General features: G+C 40.7%; 1 protein-coding gene across 2 annotated transcripts in view; it reads right to left on the reverse strand.

Annotated features, from left to right (window-relative positions):
- prkcha (protein kinase C, eta, a) overlaps window positions 1-10,918 on the reverse strand; it is a 212,627-nt gene extending 201,709 nt beyond the window's left edge. Inside the window, exons 1-2 of one of the 2 annotated variants that reach the window (XM_078562261.1) lie at window positions 10,605-10,918; window positions 10,016-10,441 (exon numbers count right to left, since the gene is read on the reverse strand). In XM_078562261.1, coding sequence (XP_078418387.1) covers window positions 10,016-10,360 — 345 coding nt within the window. In that variant the 5' untranslated portion in view covers window positions 10,361-10,441; window positions 10,605-10,918. The remainder of the gene's footprint in view (window positions 1-10,015; window positions 10,442-10,604) is intronic. The other variant, XM_078562262.1, reaches the window with a different exon arrangement.
- Window positions 10,919-13,875: the final 2,957 nt, after the last annotated feature.

The raw sequence follows: 13,875 nt of genomic DNA on the forward strand, positions 1-13,875 counted from the left end.
AATGACATCCTATGTAGTTGTGACAATTGTGTGTTGTCCTTCCTTCCTTCCTCTTTTTTCCCTCCAACTTAGATGGAAATAGTCTGCCACACCATCCTTCCCAACTGTGGCTCCTGTGTGGCATTGCATTCTTATGATTCCAGTTCCATCTGGACCATTATAGCCAGCATATCTCCTACAATGATTTCTTCCCCTTTTTAACATGGTCACCTCCAATGTGTTCCAAGGTCCCATCTTTGACCTATTCTATTCCACACGTGTATGTAGCTCCTCGAGTATATGTATCTTAGCCAGGGGTCGGCAACCTTAATGGCTAGGAGCACCGTTTTTAAAACTTAGACAAAACACAATATCCTAAGAGCCCCAATGCTATTACTCAAATGCCAATAATAATGAAAAACATGATAGACGCATTTCAACATTTTAATGGTTTTTACAAAGGTGTTTTTAATTGAATGATACTTTCTCTCAAGTGCAATGTCTTTAAAAGTTTAAAAATAAACAAGCCATTTAATTACCATCAAGGTTGGGAGCCACATGAGTCCTTAATGAGCTGCAGCTGGAAAACCCTGTTCTAAGCATTGGGCAAGCTAATACCGGAATATTAGTATTCCACTAATATCTTCAAGCTCCAATTGTCATCATGTTGCTTGACCTAGTATCTAAGGTCAAATTATGGATGAGACGACATTTTGTAACTAAACATTGGCAAAACTAAAGCAACCCTGTTCTTGCCCCTACAAAAAGTCCATTCCCTGCACCCATTCCCTTTCTAGGGAAAACTGAACCAAGCCCAACTCAACTCAACTGCAACTGTAGTGCCCTGCTCAACCCTGGGCTGAGCTTGAAAGATCACACCTAGTCCATTAACAAGACTACCCACTTAACATTGGAACAAAGGAGCAGACGTCGGCCATTTGGCCTTTCGAGCCTGCTCCACCATTTGATAAGATCATGGCTGATCTGATTGTGGTCTCAATTCTACTTTCCTGTCTGCCCCTCATAACCCTTGACTCCCTTATCTAACAAAAATCTAACTCAGCCTTGAAAACATTCAATGACTCAGCCTCCACTGCTTTCTGGAGAAGAAAATTCCACAGACTAATGGCCCTCTGAGAGAAAAAAAATCTCTCTTCATCCCTGTCTTAAAAGGGAGACTTCTTATTCTTAAACTCTGTCCCCTAGATCTAGTCTTCCCCACATGAGGAAACATTTGCCTGGTATCCTCCTATCAAGTTCCCTCAGAATGTTTCAATAAGATCGCTTCTCAATCTTCTAAACTCCAAAGGGTATAGGCCCAATCTTTTCAGCCTCTCAACGTAAGATAAGCCTTTCATCCCAAGAATCAGTCAAGTGAGCCTTCTCTGAAATGCTTCTAACACAAGTATATCCTTTCTCAAATAAGGAGACCAAAACTATACACAGTACTCCAGATGTGGTCTCACCAAGGTCTTGTACAGCTGCAGTAAAACTTCACTACTTTTATATTTATATTTTATAAATGCATTTTCCATCCTAATCACTTGCTGCACCCAATACTAACTTTTTGTGGTTCATATATCAGGGCATCCAGATCCCCCTGTCCCCTGTACCACTGAGTTCTGCATTCTCTCACCATTTAAATACCATACTGCTTTTTTATTCTTCCTGCCAAAGAGGGCAAGTTCACATTTTCCCACATTATACTCAATTTCCTAAATTTTTGCCCACTAGCTTAACGTATCTATATCCTTATGTAGACTCTCCTATATCAAATGCTGCCTGTCTCCAGCTCTACCTCAGTGCATCTATTAAATCCCTATCCTTACCATTATCACCTCTGGTCTCAATTTTCCCAATGCCTCTTTGCTGGCCTTCTAAGCTCCATCCCACATTATCAACTCAACCAGAACTGGAAAACCCACAACCTATTGCTGCCTTGCCACACCACCCCAAGTATATGACTCATCTATTTCAGAGACTCAGCATTGAAACACATCAGAGGCTTGAATTTGTGCTATTTATCCACTAGATACCTATTAAACATGCCAGAAAAAGTTAAGATAAAAGCAAAAAACTGCGGATGCTGGAAATCCAAAACAAAAACAAAAATAAAAATACCTGGAAAAACTCAGCAGGTCTGACAGCATCTGCGGAGAGGAACACAGTTAACATTTTGCTTGTCCATTCAAATGTAAGTGAATTTTTAAAAGATGCAACAAATCTTAATTACAGTCAAACAACCTCTCTGGCACTGCAATTTGTTTTTAAAGTGTGGAGTTTCATGCCTTCAGATTTTGCTTACTGTTCAAGATTATTTTCCAATACCATTAAAATTTAATAAAATGCTTATTTTTTTGGTCTCTTTTATTTTCCACTCTCTTGTCCCACATTTCTTTCTCTCTCTTTATTTCGCGTTCAGTGCATAGTTTCACATTCATTTCCTGGTTTAGATTCTGCATGACTCTGATTGGTTGCTGTTGTTTGCTCTGTTCACAAAGGTCCCTGTAGATGCCGTGCAATATCAGACTCCCGCTGAGTGTAACTTGCTGCTCAAAAGCCCACAAAAGGTTAGTGGCAGCTATAAACGTAATGAACAAGTCAGCATCATTCTTTTGCCACTCCCTGCAAAATCTGAGTCAAAGTGTTGAAATCTTGGGGAAGGGATTGAACCCCAAAGGTTTTACGTCAGGTGATGAGCAAAATTACATTGCTTGTTTTAAAAAGAAATGGGCTAACAAATGGCTCCTACTTAGTAAGTTTATTAACCATGCAGGTGGGAATGAATCTCCATGTTAGATGACATTGACCCATGCCATCTGCCACACAACCTCATGAAATAATCAAATGAAACCACATGGTGTGAACTCAAATACAGTGACATTCTTTACAGTGATAACAGTTCACTGTTTCTAATAATGGAAATCCACGAGAATATTCTTCAATCTTTATCAATACGTCGGCTTATTGCTCTGCCCCAGATATATTCTGCATCACAAGCGCTATCTAAAGCATTCCGATTTGTAGAACTTATCAAGAATTCTGTCACTTTTGTTTGTACTATCTCACTGGGGCATCAGTGCTGGCAGTAATTTTCTCATATTTGCTGCACTCCATATCAGTAGGATTAGCTTGTTTATAGCTCCATAGGTTTCCTCATTCTTTCGTTCTGAAGTAGATTTCTACTACCACAGAGTGTAAAGCCATCCTAGCATTTCAGGGCAATCGTCCCTCACGCCAATGTTTTGGTCAGTAAATGTTAGCAGGCAGCATAACTCAGGGGGAAAGGGACATCACAGTAAAATACAGTCTTGTGCTCATTTAATCACTTACAATTCAAGCTATATCATTGTCCCCTGTCCCGCCCTGGCTGAAATCAGCTAATTTAGCAAAATTCAGTGTTCAAAGTTACGGATAGGGTCTTGTGCCCTCCCCTGTGGCGAGTTTGATGGCGGAGGGGCATGTAATCAGGCAGGAGAGTGGTGGGTAAGTACCCCTCCACCTTCCCATCTCCAATCCGATTAAATCTGTGCCGGGCAGGCCCGTGGACGGCCTTCCCGCTCTGCTGCCAATTGAAGCCCTTAAGTGGGCAATTAAAGCCCGCTTAAGGGACCCATCCCACTGCCGTTGGTATTAGCCCAGCAACAGGCGGGGAACTTGCTATATGGGGAGTGCAACAAGTAAACCCGTGCAGGCTGCTTATCAGCCCCCCAGGGTCATGGGTCCCTTATTCAAGGGCACAATGCCTGATCAACAGACCCAGCTACGGTAAGAGGGACGGGTTGTGGGGCGGTGCCTGCCGAGACCCACTCACAGCTGACTCCCTCTCCCCACCCCACCCTTCTGCACAACCCTCACCCTGTAACCCCCCCGTCCTACCATCACTGACCTCTAACTTGGGGTCCAGAATTGATCCTAGGCCTGGGGTGGGTGTTGTAGTGGCATCAACTACTGCCTCCCCAGTGATGCTGCCATACAATGGAGCTGCCAACCCCTGATGGCCAGCAAATCTTGGTGGGCGAGATTTATGTCCTTGGGGTCCTTGATCGCGGAGGAAGGCCTGTCGAGTGCCTGAGTGGAACAGGATACAGTGGATCCTCCAGAAAAGAGGTGATGCAGGGTCCTGGCCGGCTCTCCGTTGCCTTTCACAAGATTCTGCCCAAGGACTTTTAAGATTAAATGAGCCACTATTTTAAAACATGGTCCATAGTCGAAGCATCAGCCTTGGTTCAGTGGTAGCAATCCACTCTGAGCAAAAAAGGCCATGGGTTCAAGCCCATGTCATGTTCCAGTATATATGATCTTTCAGTCAATACTTTAAAATTTTGAACACAAAAGGATTATTAAAATGGCTGCAGCAAATCATGTGACTTTTGGTATTTTGAGCTCCAGACAGTCCTGAGTCTCAAGTAAATGAAATATGGACATTCACAACCATCCAGAGAATTCACACATCCATTTGTTTAATGATGGGCCATTAAGAAGCTGTTTTACAGACAGAGTTCCATCAGAAAGCTGTCGTAACAACTGCGAGTCATCTAAGCAGGCAAGGTAATAAACAGTAATACATTGAAAGTGGGAGATTGATTCCCCACTCCCAACCTGTTCCAACTTCAAGGTCACATAGCTGAGAACCAACATCCTGGAAATTTGACTTCAAAAAGCCTCACAGCTTATTGAGCATTCTCTGCTTTACAAGACCTACATGTCAACTAAAACATCAACTCATCTAAGAAACTACAGGCTTGCCAAAAAAGGGTCTGAGCAATCATGAATTGTAATTGTATTGTTTTACCTTCATCCGTATCTAATCTTTGTATATGTGATGGTGTGTGCATCAAGGTGAATGAGACGTCGCATTTTAAACATCTGGGGCAAATGTGAGATAACAAAATAACCTTTTTTTAAAAAACTGACAAAAAGCTTGCTGCTGGGATTATTTAAATTGGGACAATCACTCTGAGTGTAAGAAAACACACACCTTTTACTTACAAGCAAAATGACCACAGGCAGTAAAAAGGAACACATACATTCTGTCCATGACACCCACTGTAGTATCTTCAGCACATAATGCAAGTTGATGCCTCAGTGCAGCACTGAAGGAGTGCTGCATTCTTGACGTTGCCATCTCTAAATGAAATTTTAAACCTAGACCCTGTCTGCCTTTTCATGAACCTAAAAGATCCAATGACAGTTTTTGAAGAGGAGCAGGATGATTCTCCTAGCGCCCTGGTCAACATTTATCCTTCAGGCAACATCACTAAAAGAAATGCCCTGTTCAATTATCTCATTGTTGTTTCTGGGACCATGCTGTGTGCAATTTGGACATGCATTTCCTGCATTATTAGAGTGACTGCACTTCAAAAATTAGCTTAAATTGCCTAAGAAGTGCTTTGGCTTGTCCACTAGATTGTGAAAGATGCTACATAAATGCAAGTGTTGTCTTTCTATTTATTCATTGGACTATCAGGGCAAATCAATGTCAAGTATAGATAAAGGGTAGCACAAACAAACACTCTCCAATGTGACCTATCCCCAGAAGAACACCTCAATTTCATCAGTATGATATTTCTATTTCTCACCCCACAGCTTTACTTTTGTAGGATTTCCAATGTAGTCTTAATGCCTGGCTCAGTGAAGTGTTCATCTGAAACTGCATTCAGATCACTTACTTTAGCTTCAAAGAACAACATTGACCAGTCCAGCTGGAAACAATCATAAATCTTAAAATTGTGGTCCTATCTTACTGCGCTACCAAGTTTCCCAGCACACCTGAGGCTTAATAGAGGCATAATGATCGTTTGCAAAAACCAGATTTCAAATTGTCACTTTCATAACAGTTATGGTATAAACCTTTTTATATGAAACAAATAATGACATAGTTGAATGCTGACCCAAGCCAAATTTTTAGTACTTCAAAACAAATTGTCTCAGTTAGATATAAATATTAAATGCACAAATATAGACATCTGCTCCTTAAGAAAAAGAGGGAAGAAAAAAGAATGAAAGCTTACATCTATATAACAACTTCCATGTTCTCAATTGTTCCAAAGGGCTTCACGGCCAATAAGGTACATTCAAAGTTTAGCCAATACTATAATGTAAGCTAAAGTGAGTCATTTTGCAGCAGCAAGTTCCCACAGACAGCAATATGTTGTAGCAGTGTAGGTTGAGGGAAAAATATTGGCCAGAACATTAGGAAAACTCTCCTGTTTTTCTTCAAATAATGCCAGGAGATGTCCACCCGTGATGGGAGACAGAGTCTTGGTTTAATTGCTCATCGGAAAGATAGCACCTTGGAAAGTGCATACCTCCCTCTGTACTGCATGATGTAGCAGCCAAGAATATTTGCACAAGTATCTGGTGAGCAGATTGAACCTACAAACTTCTGACTCATAGGTGAGAATGCTACCACTAAGCTTTGGCCAAGTACTTAGTTGAATTTTAACACAAGGTCAAAGTATGCAAAATATAAACTTCAGACACACTTAAGCACAAGTATATGCAATCTTAGTATGATAAGGACATCAACAAATTGCCTCAGCTCTGTTAGAAGGGAAAGATCTTATCCTGTTATCAACCAACAGGCAGATTTCACTTCAGCCAGTAGACTCTGTTTCAGTATTTTCTTACAGAGCAAATAATTCTTTGGGATTGTGAGACAGCCTTGGTCCCTCTCTCAGCCTGAAAGATGTACGTAAATCTTTGTTTTATATACTGCACTCCTTTCCAAATCAGCAAACTCTACGAAAGCCAAAAAGGCACCAGAGGAGCAAGAACCAGGCCAAATAATGGTGAAAATTTGAGAACAACCTTTATAAACACTACTCAGGATGAAATTGCAAACCGGGCTAGCCAAAATTCAGATACTGAACATATCATCACATGCAAATTCCAATAAATGTCATTACTCCTTATTGAATGAACGCAGTAGAGAATGCAACAACACTAGAATATTCCTACATATCTTCTGAACATACTCCAAATCCTGTCATTCTGGGCTCATTTTGGGTATACGACAAAGATTATGAACAGCCTTAAAAGCCCCTCAGCTTCACACTCCTGTCTGTTACACTTGTCTCCAATGGGTGAGGATTACCTGAGAATTACAGGCTATCACACATCCTCCTGTTAATAGCAAGATGTAGCCAGCTATGCTGCACCCAGCACAACCTCATGGACTAAGCACTACTGGGACCGAGTCAGACCATGTGGTGTACTGCTTGAGAAAGCACAAACCCATACAAACTTTCAGAAGGAAAGGCAGGACAGAGGATGCATTTGGTGAAATACCCCAACCCAACGCAGCCCCAGTGAACTCAGCATATCCAAAAGTGCCAAAAAAAGAGGAATTATTATTGCAAATATTTTTACTGAGATGAAACAAAGCTTGGGCCAGCTGCAGACTGGTGAATAAACAGTTATTAGCTTCTCCTCCTCCTAAAACCCTTTCTCAGAGACAGCAAGGAAACAGCATTTTATTCAAAATCAATGTTACTAACAGCTTGTTAAATACAAGCATGGCAGATCATTCCACCCCCACCCTTCCAAATGCAATTGAAGCTTCATTCAGAACCAGGCACAAAGGCAACAGCAAATTGTTATGCAGAAATGCCATGTGCTAAAATAGAACATACTGCAAAAGTGTAAATCCACATTAATGAAGAGTGGGTGGTAATTTATATAAAATATAATATTAAAGCAGCATGAAAGAAACAAAAGGCTGGAGACAAGTTTCCCAAACCCGCCTTGTGAATAAATGGATTCCACTGTGTGGGATTCAGCCATGCAGATCCTGTACCCACATAAGTAATCTGTGCTTAGTTAATTGATCTCAGCCAGACAGCGGTTGAGGCACGATAGTTGGCCTCAGTAACCCTAGGTTGGGGGTGGGGGCAGTAGTAAAAATCTACACTCTTGAATGCTAACAAGTGGTCCTTGCTGGAAAACTGCCTGTGTTAATTTAGGGCGATGAGAAGATTGAGCTCAGCTCTACGGCTCAAACAGTCCCGCGTCCATTTGCCCTCCCTATTACAATGTTGGTCTTTCTCCAGGTCCTCCTTCATACATGGGACTAGAGAATGATCAATGTCAGGCTATTCAAAGTTGGGATAAGGGGGGCATTTTCAGGATGGCAGCCTGTAACTAGTGCAGTGCCACTATCAATGCTGGGGCCACAATTATTCACAATTTATATTAATGACTTGGATGAGGGAAGCGAATGTATTATCACCAAGTTTGTGGATGTCACAAAAATAGGTGGGAAGGCAAGCAGTGAGGATGACACAAAGAGTCTACGGAAGGATGTAGACAGGTTAAGTGAGTGGGCAAAAACTTGGTAGATGGAACATAATGTGGGAAAATTAGGCAGGAAGAATAGAGGAGCTGAATATTGTTTAAATGAAGAAAGACTGCAGAAAGCTGCAGCACAGATGGGTTTGGGGTCCTCATGCATGAATCACAAAAAGCTAACATACAAGGTCAGCGGGTAATAGGGAGGGCAAATGGAATGTTGGCCTTTATTTCAAAGGGAATGGAGTATAAAAATATGGAAATCTTGCTAAAATTATACGAGGCACTAGTTACATCACACCCAGAATAAAGTGAACAGTTTTGGTCCCCTTAGCTAAGGAAAGATATACTGGCATTGGATGCAGTCCAGAGAAGGTTCACTAGGTTGATCCTAGGGATGGAGGGGTTTCCTTATGAAGAGAGGTTGAGTAGGTTGGGCCTGTACTCATTGGAGTTTAGAAGAATGAGAGGTGACCTTATTGAAACATATAAGATTCTTAGGGGGCTTGACAGAATAGATGCTGAGATTTTGTTTCCCCTTGTGGGAGAGTCTAGAACCAGAGGGCATAATCTCAGAGTAAGGGGTCACCCATTTAAGACAGAGCTGAGGAGGAATTTCTTCTTGGAGGGTAGTGAATCTATGGAATTCTTTACCTGTAGAGGCTGGCTCGTTAAGTATATTCGAAGATGAGATAGACAGATCTTTAATCAGTAAGGAGATCAAGGTTTATGGGGAAAAGGCAGGAGAGTGGAGTTGAGGATTATCAGATCAGCCATGATCTCATTGAATAGCGGAGCTGATTTGATGGGCTGAATGCCTACTTCTGCTCCTATGTCTTATGGTGTTATGGAGAGAGGGGAGGAGAACTGAATCATATCTAAGCCCAGCAGCGGTCACTAGGCTGTGATTGAGTAGTAAACTTAGTTGCTTTTTGATTCCCCTCCTGATCTCAGGGGCTCAGAGGACACACAATATGGAATTTAGAAACTTCCTAGTCTGTATAACTCCATTCCAAACACTGAACAGCTCACTGTAGTTTGCAGGTTCTGGATTTTACTACAAGTCCATTGAGGAAATGTTGCATTCTAGTTCTGGTTATAGAATTAGCCAATATACATCAAATGTTTTGTAGAATTTGTAACAATGTTCTCAACTATCAGCCTTGGGTATTATAACAGACCTAATCCATGGGATTAACGTATTTTTCTTGCACCCCTCCTACGCTATAACAATTGCTTGCCTGGATTTTAAAAAAATGTTTAAAGGCAGTTTGCATTTACAGAATGCATATGTGTATTCTCATCTTTTAGGAGTAATGGCCTTTAAATACATTGTGCCACCTCATTGCGGGGCCCTTGGACAATCTTGGCTGCTGTAATCTGGTCATCAGCAACAAACAGTTCACTGTGCAAACTTTTTCAATACTTTTTTCCTTATTTCTGTGTTTCATAACAGGAATTTTCAGCATATAAATTATTTATATTCATGCAAGAGGGATTATTATGATCACACATCTATGTAGTCTACTAAAGTGAAAGATAAGACCGTCCTTTCAAATTTACTACAGCTGTAATGGGTTATAGCATATCAAACCAGGCTATATGGACTCAAGATCGTCAAAAAAAATCTCGCTACAGAATAATGGTCAGTTCTATTTACAAAAACTGCCTGCATCTGAACATTGTGTGAACAATATGCTAATGAATAACAAAAGCGATTTGGACTCTGACGGTAACAGCTTACCCAGCCTTCAAAGGTTTTCGTGCCATTTTTCAGTAATTCCTCGAATTGCAAGGTGCAATTAGCCACGAAGTCATCGTACCCGATAGGGGTGTCGTGGAAAACGGTCAGTTCGATTTCACTGCTTCTCCAGATCTGGGTGCTGAAGTCCTCGTTAAAAGTGGGCTGGCTGGTTTTCTGTTTAGTGACAGTCTGACCGACCCTCCTGTTATCTACCTTCACCATCACATATGGATCCAGTAACTGGTAACTTTTGCTGGATATGGAATGCCTTAGGGCGCATCGGGTCGGTTTCAGATCCACAGCCTCTCCGATCTTCACTTTCAGAGATCCACTGAAGACTACCATGCTTGGAGATACAGTCCGTGCTAAATAACACCCGGTTTTCAGAGGCAATCGCGGGTAGCGGTCCTTATTACCAAAACAGATCTGAAAGTCAGAGACAAGAGATAGTTAAAGGTAGCAAAACTGCTGGAAACAAAATAAAACTCCGTTTAATTTGGCCGCGGAGAAAAGTTTTATACCGAAAGTTGCAGCAAGAGAGAACCTCGATTTTATCTGGAGTTACTCCTTCATTTGCCCGTCTACCTACCTGGTAACGCTGGTCCGGCAGTGGGAAACATTGCAGGTGTCTGGAATTTCCTTACACGCTTGACAGTCCTTACTTGCTAGAGCAGCTTTCTGTGGAGGAGATTCTTCACTCCCACCAGGACACTTTCGTTTTTCAGAGAGAGGGAGAGGGATCTTCAGAATGATGATCTATCCGCCACTGCCTTGAGTTTTAACAGTTTCCCGGAGCTGCTCAATCTGAATAATCTGGGTCCATTTGTTATTTCATTCTATTTCGGCAACGAGAAGCAGGAAGCAATCAAACGTCAAATTTCCGTGTGTCAATTGCCGAAGTGTTGGGCTTTTTGTTAAACACACACACACACACACCCTGAAAGAGTCCTGTACCCCCTTAAGGGGTGAGATTTTGAGTTAGCGAATCAATCTTTAGCAACAAACCTCTTTCACAACATTTTTTTCAAAAAAATCACATTTATGTTATTTTACTTGTAAATGTTTGCAAAGTATTCTGGGGGCTGTAGTGTTCCCCTACTTTCATAATTGACAAGATTAAGCACTCAGAACTACAAGTCCCAGAAAGTAGAGCCAGCTTTAATTGTGATTGGCTTGGGAGGGTTCAATATTTGACGACTGCCAGCTAAAGAACCAATTGCATCGACCTAGCGATGACGGACAATCATTGCGCTCTGGACACTGAGGGAGCGGCAGCACTACAATTTCACCTGTTGGGTGGAGTTTACATGTCAGGTGACAGTATTGAGTGAGACAGGAACCTTTTTTGTTCTGCCCAATTTTTTTGTTCACTGTAAGTTTACTAATAACACTGTACTCATTCCCTGCAAGTAGGAGGTGTCAGCTGTGGCTCAGTTCATAGCACCCTCGCCTTTGAATTAGAGGGTTGTGGGTTCATGTCCCACTCCTGGAAACCAAGAACTGTGATTGTACTCGAAAAGAGTTGCAATCTGTGACTGTTGGTAACTCGAAAGAGTTTCCCTGCAAGTAGCCAGCTTCAAGAGGTATGGATGGAGGAGGGGAATCTGGAACACAAGGTAGTATTTGGTGTTCTTCCCCCTTCAGCAGCCTGATGATGTAACCAAGACCAATAGCAGCACCCCTTCCCCCCCAAAAAAAAACAACTCGAAAGGTTTTAGTAAATCTTGAACGAAAGGTTTGCTACTTTTCAATGAAGCTATGCTCTCATTAAAGTGATTACTTTGTGGCACAATCACTTTGGGGTTGTAAGTAACAAAAAAAAAACCAGCCCCCATCTCATTTCAGAGATTGCTCCTGGTAGTGAAAGGGAAATATCATGAATAAAAACTCCGCCACATAAACAGCAAATGCTGAACGTAAGTTACAGGTTCATCAGGATTTGTAAAGACAAAAGACTGATTTCTGTTTTAGATGTAGACCTTCAACAGCTTTCTAATATTTGCAGTATGCGTTTTCTTTTTAATTGCAAATCTACCACTGCAACACGAGATGTTTCAAAAGCAGTATTCCTGTTTGACAGAATATGTTTAAAGCACAGTATCAAGTAAGGATACATTGTGACCAGCCATGAAGCCTTATAAATATCACAGGAATCTGTCCATCTGATTGACAAAATCAATGTGGTAAAAACTATTATTTATAGCATGACCATGGCATATGTGAGAACTGATTTTTTTTTAACTAGGAAAATTAAAATGCAAGCTATTTTTTGATGTAACTTCATCAGGTGCTTCCTATAGAAAATTAAATGTATTATTTGTTGGTTTTTTCACAATAATACTGCAAATACAGCAAAATTAATCACTCAGATGTCTGTATTAGATCATAGCCCATCCCATTCTTCAGGCTAGAGCGTACAGGTTGGGACATGCCCGCTGTGCACAGTTCTTTTCCATTACATGCATTACTGTCTCTCCTGAAGATGCCAACTCATGTTGGGCCAGGGTTCCAAAAAAATCAGGATTAGTTAAAATGCTGACCAGTATGATTCGAAATAATGGTTGAAGGAAGTTTAGCATCGGCTTCCACGGCACAAGAGGATTTGAAGATGGTATTACTCACCTATGGTATACTGCAGCCAGCATTTAAAGATACAAATAGCGAGTTCACGTTTTCCAGGTGATAATGAAATCAGCGCAAATTTTGATATGACCAATGTGTTTGGTGTATTTACATAACAGTGTTAGCAGCAGTTCAGTGCTTAATAAAGTAACTGAATACAGCACAAGAGATTATCTTGAATAAAAAAAAATACAAAAAGATATGAAATGCAAACAAAAATGATCAATTGAATTCAGTGAACACCAATAAGATTATCAGAAAAGTGGGCAAGAGCAAGGATTTCACCCAACAATGTTTGGGCATGGAATTAACATGCACAGTTTAAACGGAAGCCTCCTGCATTGATGGCATCTGTAACAAGATTAATTGGCTCCTCCAACAAACGGGCTTATTAATTTTTCCAAACTGGTTTCTTGGATTTGATCGTCAGTACTAACTGTTTAAATAGAAAGGGACATAAGGATATTAATGACAATTCTTTACAATCATTTATTTTTCTCAAAAGAATCTCAAATCACATTTAATGACGGCAGACAAGATTTAAGGGATATTTTATTTTAATAACTGATATACAGCAATTTAATTTGGTTTGAAAATTAACAGTTACCCCAGATGTCAGCAACCTAGAAGGAGAAACAATGGGGATGTCAGAATTATCTTGGGGATTTCAAAATTTCAAATAATTTTCAGGGCTTTTAGATATAATGCATTCCTTGGTTGTGCTCCATGTTCATAGTGCAGCGAATGTCTCACAGCTTGTGGCAACCAATCATTAATGCACCATCTGCTGGATTTGGAAAGCATTGCACAGGATTGAACACTTTTTGATGCCATGTGGCACACTTCCAAAGCTAAATATACTGTATATTATGCATATATGTTAAATGTAATAGATTTAATTTTCACCTTTCTGGTTTTAAACAAAAATAATATAAGTAGAACAGCAGCCTAAAAGTGCAAATCATTTAGTTTCTGTTTACAAGGAAAATGGAAATAGTAATGACAAATAAGAATTTTCATAGGGAAGAAGGCAGTCAAGGCGCCAAGTGAAACAATGTTTTTTTCATTTTTGTGTTCATCGAGGAAATGGATAGCATTATTTGTGAATGACTACAAAAAGTGAGATGACATTCAATGTTAACATGACAATCTGAGATTAGGTGCAGCACAGGTTTAGTGCAGAATAAGTGTTCTTTCTATTCTACCTCCATCAATGTCTTAACTTCAGGCTATTAACT

This window comes from Cetorhinus maximus, chromosome 18, assembly GCF_964194155.1.
Source record: "Cetorhinus maximus chromosome 18, sCetMax3.hap1.1, whole genome shotgun sequence".
In the NCBI taxonomy this organism is placed as follows: domain Eukaryota; kingdom Metazoa; phylum Chordata; class Chondrichthyes; order Lamniformes; family Cetorhinidae; genus Cetorhinus; species Cetorhinus maximus.